General features: G+C 62.6%; 1 protein-coding gene across 4 annotated transcripts in view; it reads left to right on the plus strand.

Annotated features, from left to right (window-relative positions):
• ARHGEF18 (Rho/Rac guanine nucleotide exchange factor 18) overlaps nt 1-7768 on the plus strand; it is a 47540-nt gene extending 39772 nt beyond the window's left edge. For 3 of the 4 annotated variants that reach the window (XM_045585974.1, XM_045585973.1, XM_045585972.1), the window contains 9 exons: nt 1293-1475; nt 2545-2682; nt 3064-3188; nt 3741-3797; nt 3884-3931; nt 4049-4519; nt 4803-5067; nt 5736-5861; nt 5934-7768. In XM_045585974.1, coding sequence (XP_045441930.1) covers nt 1293-1475; nt 2545-2682; nt 3064-3188; nt 3741-3797; nt 3884-3931; nt 4049-4519; nt 4803-5067; nt 5736-5861; nt 5934-6067 — 1547 coding nt within the window. In that variant the 3' untranslated portion in view covers nt 6068-7768. The remainder of the gene's footprint in view (nt 1-1292; nt 1476-2544; nt 2683-3063; nt 3189-3740; nt 3798-3883; nt 3932-4048; nt 4520-4802; nt 5068-5735; nt 5862-5933) is intronic. The other variant, XM_036450084.2, reaches the window with a different exon arrangement.
• Nucleotides 7769-8446: the final 678 nt, after the last annotated feature.

Below are 8446 nucleotides of genomic sequence, written 5' to 3' on the forward strand. Positions count from 1 at the left end.
GGAGAGGAAATCCTTTGGACCCTCCATCCCCCTCCGTCCTCTACCCTGGAGTATTCATTTCATCTCATTCTAACTCACAAATTTCTCTGATAGTAATGAAATATATGTCCTGCATAGACACTGTAGAGTTGCACAGTAATGTCTCTTCATCATTCATTCCCAAGATTCTTAGTGAATTAGGACTACAAAGATTTTTTTTTTATCAAGATATTCTTTCTCATCTTGGATCAAAAGTTGAACTCAACCTTAACTTTGAGACACTCTCAAAACCAGAAACTAGTTAATTGGAGCCAGGTGGCCCAGTTAATTGGAGCATTGTCCCCTACACCAAAAGGTTACAGGTTCGATTCCCACTTAGGGCACATACCTAGGTTGTGGGTTTGATCTTTGGTCAGGGTGCATATATAAGGCCGATTAATATTTCTCTCTCTCCCTCGCTCTTTCTCTAAAATCAATTAAAAACATATCTTCCTGGTGAGGATTTAAAAAACTGGAGCCATCCATTCTCGATTATCATCTTCATCTTGGCAGTCCCAGCCAGGGAATGTTGGGAGAGACAGAAGTAAGATATGATTGAAAGGGTAGCAACAGAATTATGTTGTTTTGTGGGGTGGGGTGGGGGGTTGTTTGTTTGTTTTATTTTTCTTTGTTTTTTAAGAAAATGGGTGAATGTGTTTAATTTATAGAAGTGAGCAAATTCCTTGTATGAATGCCAAAAAAAAAAAAAACAACAGAATCAGGAATCAGAAGTGATTCATCAAAGCATGTGTAAAAATGGTATTAAAATATGCAGAATTATGGTTATTTGCCTACAAAATACAATAGAACCAACTGGAGGATGATTAGAACGGATAAGAGTGAGTTATTTACCTGAACGTGATGTAGATGTGCTAACAGTCACCAGTGAGGAAGTCTAAGCCAGAGTCACAGCGATGGCAGCCGCACAAGCATAAAACGGGAAGGCTTGTGCGAAGGCGTTTGACCTAAATGCCTGAAGGAGGACGTTCACGATTAGAAAACTAGATCTTATGAGGCTCTCAGTTTGTCCCCAAATTGGCCTGTCATGGTCTCACCACACCCCGCTGTGTTTGCTTTTTATGATTGTGGGAAGCGATCCGAGGCAGGGCCAGGCCCTCACTGCTCTCGAAGGTTGGATGGAGGGAGCAGTGGACCTTGGGGTGAGGTGGATCAGCAGGGGTCCCCGGAGGCCAGCCCCACTCCGTGCGGTCCCCCAGTGCCGCCTCCCGGGGAACAGTCCTGAGAGCCTGACCTCCACCCCCGTGGCTCCGCAGAACGACTGAGACTGAAAGACCAGCAGATTGCACAGAGCCTGCGAGAGAAGCAGCAGATCTTCCTGGAGATGGCCGAGATGAGCGGCCTGGACGACCAGGCTCAGCCGCGCCTCCTCTTCCGGGGCGGGGACCTCCCCGAGAACCTGCAGGGCGAGGTGATCCTCAAGTCAGCCATGACCGAGAGTAAGTGGCCTTGCCCCAGGTCCTTGTGGGACAGCGCCTCCCTCTCCAGCACCATTCTGCCCGGGGGTAGTTCCTTGGGGACCACAGGCTGGGCACGTGGCCCAGTGTGGCCACCTCGCCACCCTCTCCGAGGGACACGTCTATCTGGCTGGGGGCTGGGCACCCTCCCCAGCACCCGTTAGAGCCTGAGGGCCGTTAGACAGGACCCACAGCGAGCCCCTGGTGCGGACTGAGACCGCTTCCTCGCACATTGGACACCCCGGTGCCTGCCTCATGAGGGCCCTGTCCCGGGCCCCAGGCGTCTGGAGTCGACCGAGACGAGTTCCCACATTCAAGAGGTGACTCTTCCTCTGAGTGGTGGGTCATGGCGATAGAGCCAGAAACACGCCAGCGTGCACATTTGGTGGGTCATTCCGAGGGCCCCTGTGTGCGTCCGGCCAGACCTGCTTCACAGAGCAGTCAGGCCCATGCCAGAGCCCCCGCGTCAGGCCAGGCAGCCGTGCTCATTCACCCGAAGGACAGCCCACACCCCTCTCGGCAGCAAACGAGGCAGACACAGCCCTCCCCTTCACCGTGAGGGTAACAGCAGAGGGGCTCCCACCTGCACTCTGCCCCGTTCCGTCTGGCTTCCGCAGCCATAGCCGTTCCTCCCATTCCTCCAGTGGCGGCTGTTCTCAGCCCCCTGAGGCCTCTTGTGTCCTGGGCCTCCGCCAACCTCGCCGGCCAAAGCCTGTTTGTCCTGGAGCACGTGGTGTGGCCAGCCCTGGCCCCAGGTCCTTCCTCCGTGACTCCGAACATTCTGGATGACTCATCACACCAGCAGTGGCCACGCAGGTCCTTCTGGACCCAGCTTACCCTCAGCCTAGGGGCCAGGATGCCCCGTCCACATGCTGCCCACAGAGCTGGTCTCCTTTGGACACGGAGAGGCCTGACTGGGCAGGGCGCCTGTGCAGGAGTGCACAGGGTCAGTGGAGCTGGAGTCCCCCTCCGTCCTCTGCCCTGGCCCTGCGCCCCTGACACACAATGTGACTGCACAGAGTTTCTGCATCCCTCCTGTCTCCTCCCACAGTTGAGGACATCCAGAGCCTCATCTGCCGGCGGCTAGGCGGCCCCCGTGGCCTGGCAGAAGATGGGGGTGCCTCTGCGGGCCTGCACCAGAGGGCAGAGGCCTTTGGAGGCTCCGACAGCACCAGGGACCCTGGCAAGAGTGAGTGGTGCCTCCTCCCCAGGGCGGGACCCGGGTGCTTGGGAAGGAAGGCCAGGAGCAGCAGCAGGTTCCGGTCCCTCAGATGTCCCCTCGGCAGAGCCAGCTATTGCTATTTGGCATCTCTGCTGCTACTTCCTGTCAGCGTCCGTACAGTCTCTGTGGTCAGGGTTTGGGGCCGTCCACCTGTTGTTGGTCATGCTTGACAGCAGCCAGGCCTGCTCCTGCCGATCTCTGCACCACAGATGCCACAGGCCTAAGGCAGCAGCCCAGCCACAATTCCAGTGGCTGTTGGAAATTTTCTACCGGGGCTGGGGGCAGGGGGGGGGGGGGGGTCCTAGACCCAGGGGGACCCCAAGCGTCCTCATGAGCCTGGGGTTTTAGGTGACAGTTTCAGGAAGAAGGTGTGTGGCGGCGACCTCAGCCCAGGAGACTGGCAAGACCCTGTGAGCAGTCCAGACGTGAAGCTCGGCGACCCCCCTGGCGCCTCCGAGGAAGCACCGTGGGCGGTACGTTGCTCCCTTGGGCCAGCCCTGAGCCCAGTGCAGAGCCGGCCCCGTCCGTGTAATTGCTAGCAAGTGTGAACATCTGTTCAGCTCTCCCCTCGCAGCCGGCAGTGGCATGTGCTGTCCGTTCATGTGCATGGCCATGTCTCAGCCCCGGTCAGCGAGCAGGCAGGGGAGCCTCATGTCTCCCTGCAGGCCCGGCAGGTGGGAGGCCGGGAGGGGCGGGCGAGGGCAGCAGCCACGGCCTCCCCCTCGGGTGAGGAGCACCATGCGGGGCCGTGAGCTTCCAGTGTCCTCACAGCCATGATGCCAGTCACGCTGGCTGCTCCCCCTGCTTCAACCCAGAACACCCATCTTGCCAAGCATCGGGGTGAGAGCAGGGCCAGCAGTGTGCCATGGCCAGGCCCCTGGCAGCTGCCTCCGCCTCCTGGAGCCACCCTGCACCTCACGGCCCAGGCAGTGAGGCAGGGCCTGCCCGTGCTAAGGCAGTCGCGTCAGCAGTGGAGTCTGGCTTCTTCCTCGGCAGCTGTGGGCTCTGACATTGTGTGTCCACAGGTGGAGGCACCGAGCACGGAGTCTGGCCCCCGTCTGCCCGTTGTCCTGGAGTTGGAGGTAGGCTCAGGCTTGTCCATCTCCCGGAACTGGCATGCACACCAGGAGGGCTTCGGGCAGAAAGCCAGCACTTTGTCTCTCCACAGCTTGTCCAGCGAATCCAGACGCTGTCCCAGCTGCTCCTGAGCCTCCAGGTACAGGGCTGTGGGGAGAAGCGGGGGGGGGGCTGTGACAGGCTGCGCTGCCCTTCCGGTTTGAGGTTGGGATCCGGGAGAGGGCACGGCCAGCGCCTCACGAGTCCACTCCCCCAGGCGGTCATCACCCAGCAGGACAGCTACGTGGAGATGCAGAGGGCCTCCATCCAGGAGCGCGAGAAGCAGTTCCGGCTGCAGTCGACGCGCGGGAACCTGCTGCTGGAGCAGGAGCGGCAGCGCAACTTCGAGAAGCAGCGAGAGGAGCTGGCGGGCGTGCAGAAGCTGCAGAGCCAGCTGCGGCTGGAGCAGCAGCGCTGGGAGCGCCAGCGGGAGCAGCAGCAGCAGGAGCTGGACCTGGCCGCGGCCCACCTGCGGCAGCGCCAGAGCGAGGCGGCGCTGCAGCGGGAGCGGCTGGCCCAGGAGCGCGCCGAGCTGGAGCAGCAGCGCCAGGCCTACCAGCACGACCTGGAGCGGCTCCGGGAGGCCCAGCGCACCGTGGAGCGCGAGCGCGAGCGGCTGGAGCTGCTGCAGAGGCTCAAGAGGCAGAGCACGGCGCCCGGGGCGCTGCCGCCCGAGCCGCCCTCCGAGGTGAGCGCGGGGAGTGCGGCGCCCGTGTGGGTGCGTCCTGCGGCGCACGCGTGAACTCCCTAGTGCCTGCGTTAGTGCTGTGTGTGTGTGTGTGTGTGTGTGTATGGGGACAGGCCGTGAATGGCAGCTCCATCGGCCGCAAGCCGCTGGCCCAGGGTCCGGGGTGGACAAGGCTCTCCCGGAAGCCCGTGGGTGGGGGTTGCTGAGGAGAGCACTCCCCGTCCGTCCCAGGAAGGCTTCCCGGAGGAGCAGCTCTGGGATGTGTCTTCTGTGGCTCTTTCAGGCCCAGCCCCCCAGCCACCCCCCCAGCTTCAACGGGGAGGGGCAGGAAGGCCCTGAGCGCCCCGAGGTGGCTCGCCGGGACAGCGCCCTCGCCGAGAGCCGGCCAGCCAGGAGCGACGTGCCTATCCAGCTGCTCAGCACCACCAACCAGATCCAGAGGCAGGCGGCCGTGCAGCAGCAGATCCCCACCAAGCTGGCTGCCTTCACCAAGGGCGGCAAGGACAAGGGCGGCAAGAGCAGGGGCTCCCAGCGCAGTGAGAGTTCGGGTGAGCTCCGTGCCTGGGGCGGGCGTGGCGGGTGGGGCCCAGCTCAGTCCTCCGGGACAGGTGGTCTGTGGGAGATGGGTGACCTCCAGGCCTGCCCAGCCCTCCCGGACTAGGAGATCGGGTCGTGAGCAATCAGTGACACCGCAGCACCTCCCGTGGGTGAACCACAGGCCAGGCCGTCCTCCTGCGGAGATGCAGCTGGCCGTGCTGAGGCCCCTCCCCAGTCCGCGGGGCGGTTTATCCTCCCGAAGTGACACGACGTGACAGACCCCAGGGCCGTTCCCACCGCGGTCCTCAGACTGGACCAGGAAGGGCCGGGAGGCCCTTTGGGTGGCCCCAGAGACCAGCAGTCAGAGCACCCTCGTCCCTCGGGACACTGGTGACGATGCCAGGGGCTCTCTGGCACAGCTCCTGGCAGGGGGCCCTCCTGGACCTACGAGCAGGGCCTGTGTCCCAGGACTGCAGGACCCAGAGGTTGGCTTATTCTGGGGGCATTTTGGGGTCGGCTGGAGGTGTTCTTCCATTTTGTAAAGTCACTGCATTTGGGCTTACTGTCTGAGGGGGTCCCCCTGAAACAGGATCCTGGGAAGTGCTCAGGAGCTGGGGGTGGGGCTGCCGTGTGCGGGAGCCGGGCTGAGCACCCAGGTGCACCCTCTTTCCTCTGTCAGCCTCGTTCGACCTGAAGCAGCAGCAGCTTTTCTGCAAACTCACGGGCAAGGAGGAGCACGCCCCTCGGAGCCACAGCTCCCTGAGCCCCATCCGGCGCAGCAGCCACAGATCCGCATCCCCCCAAGGTGAGCCGGCCGCCCCGGGGCAGGGCCTCCGCAGGGCCTGGCAGCTGCCCACACCCACCCTCTGTCTTCCAGACTTCTTCACCCAGGCGCCCAGCCCAGCCGTGGAGGACACGGCCCCCGAGTGCACCCCCTTCCTGCCCGCGCCGCAGCCCCTCTCCCCCCTCAACAAGGAGGAAGTGAGCAAAGAAGACGTCATCTTCTTCTAGGCCCACGGCTTGGGGTGCAGAGCCCGCGCTGCCCAGCACACCCCGTGGCTGACCGCCTGGCCTGGCCCGGCCCGCCTGTCTCCAGGCTCTTGCTGTAGGGATTGATCAGCAGTGGTGCCTTTTTTTATACAAAAAGGAACATTTTTAATTGAAGGTTGAACCTAAGCCAACCGAGGGGCTATTTTAATGGTAGGGAGAGACCCACTCGAAGCAGTTTTTCCAGGGTGGTCACAGACGGGTCCCACGTGGCGCCCGATGGCGGGCCAGACCTCGGTCTGGGGAGGGGGGCCGCCCACAGCCGTTCGGAGACCGGGGCTGGACCGGTCATTAGGGCAGCAGAAGGGCCAGGGTAGTGTCAGTTGTCTCCCTGCAGAATCAAAGCCGAGATCTACATGGGTTCATGGTGAGCTCAAGGCCAGGGCACGGGCAGACGAGAGCGCACCCAGCCCCCAGGGACTGAGGGAACGTGGGGCAGAGTGGCTGCCAGCGGCGGCCAGTTGTACTCAAGGCGAGTTCTTCAGGCAAACTCATCTCGAAAGGGTCTGACTGGAACTGTGCTAACTGGATGGGTGTTTTCAACCTGCTGTCGGCGATCTCGGGGCTTCCCCAAGGCACCTCACCGAGTCCGCATGGCGCTCAGGTGCTCGGCCTGGGGAAGGCAAATCCGAGGTTCGGCCAGGCCAGCACAGCCCCCAGTCCCGGCCGAGGGAGGGCCCTCAGTCCCCGGAGATGAGCCCGTTTGCCCAGAGCCTCCCAGAGGAAGCCCCGGGCTGGTCTCAGGCCGATGGGCTGATGCAGGTACAACACAGAGCAGAGCGGGGGCGCTGCCAGTGAGGGGAAACGTTAGGAGCACACGTGGCCTGGAGACCTCCAGTGGACAGGCAGGCGGCCACCTCACGGGCCACACGTCCGTGAGCCGCCGTGGCTGGCTGTCCCCTTACCCTGGAAGCGGGCAAGGCTGTCGGCATTGGGGCGTGTCACACGGCCAGCGTGGTGACTGAGCCACGTCCCACCTCCGGCCAACCACGAGCTCGGGTGCTGGTGCCGGAGGGGGACATTACTGTTTCTGCATCCCAGGCCCTCCGCGGGCCGAGCCCAGCACCTCCCACAGCGTCGGCAGGATAGGTCCTGAGCTGCCCAGGGTCAAGGTGACAGCCAGTGAGTGACGAGCTGACAGCAGCCGTTCAGAACCCTCCGGCCCCGCCCTGCTGGCCCTGCCCCTCGGCTCTGCCTGCGGGACCAGCGGCATCAGCAGGGCCCAGAGAGAAGTGACTCCGCCATCCCCTGTGCTGGATCTGTAATCAGTGTTTTATGTTTTTGAACTGAGACGAATCAGAGCACTTTAGGAAATTCTCCTTTACTTCCTTCCTTCCTTCTGTGACGAGCGCATTCCTGGGCCTCAGGCACACAGGTCCTCGGAAGCCACGTCCTGGGATTCTCCTGGCTCGGCATGTGGTGGGGTCTCCGGCCAGGCGTGCAGCGGGGCAGGCGCCTGCGGCCGCTCCCGGGAGGGCCCGGTGCCGTTTGTAAAGCTGGCGGCCGAGCAGTGTCACTCCTGCGGGATCTGTGTACATCTTCGGTGACTGACTTGATCTCGGTCCACCCAGTGATGCTATGATCGCAGTATGTCCTCACGCGGGATGTTTCGGAACTGCCTTAGCACTCAAGCCTGATTCTAGCAATAAAGGTGTCTGAAGACGAGCTGGCAGTGGCTGTCCTTCCTGTGCTCAGGTCGGCTGTTGGAGGGCTCCCCCAGGCTCACCCCACCAGCGGGGCGCACGCCAGGTCTGCGGGACTTTTAGGGAACCAGAGTGATGTCCCTCCCCGTGGGCCCAGGACACCTGAGGCGCCCCCTCGGCTGCTATCCCCACTCCTGTGCTGCAGCTGGGGCGGGGAAGGCAGGATGGCGGCCTCGGGACCAGCTGCCTGTGCCCGCGCCTGTGGTGAGCGGAGCTGCCGGGACCACAGGGAGGAGCCTGGGCCCGTCAGCCTGCTCTGTTGTGAGAAGTCCCCACAGGGCCCTGTTTGGACAGTCAAAGGTAGAGGCAGAAGGCCCAGAGTGAACCCCCCAACCAGAGTCAGCTTTGGGGGAATGCCACCACGCCCTCCCGCCCTGGCTAGCCTGGCCCTGCGCCCCTGGGGTGGTGGCCCCCTGCTCCCTGAGCCGTTGGCCACCGACATGCTCCTAGGACCAGTGAGGCCTTCCCCCCAAGGAACTAGCCGTGGGCGGGTGTGGCCACTGCAGGCAGGGTCATCCCAGCTGCCCAGGGTGTGCCTGAGCCTGGCCGGCAGCGGCCCCAGGCTGGCGGGCAGCGTGAGCCTGGGACCTGGTGTGGCACAGCCGGGGTCCGCGTGGCCCGCCCACTCGTGCAGCACCCA

Source organism: Pipistrellus kuhlii, unplaced genomic scaffold (assembly GCF_014108245.1).
Source record: "Pipistrellus kuhlii isolate mPipKuh1 unplaced genomic scaffold, mPipKuh1.p scaffold_m20_p_21, whole genome shotgun sequence".
In the NCBI taxonomy this organism is placed as follows: domain Eukaryota; kingdom Metazoa; phylum Chordata; class Mammalia; order Chiroptera; family Vespertilionidae; genus Pipistrellus; species Pipistrellus kuhlii.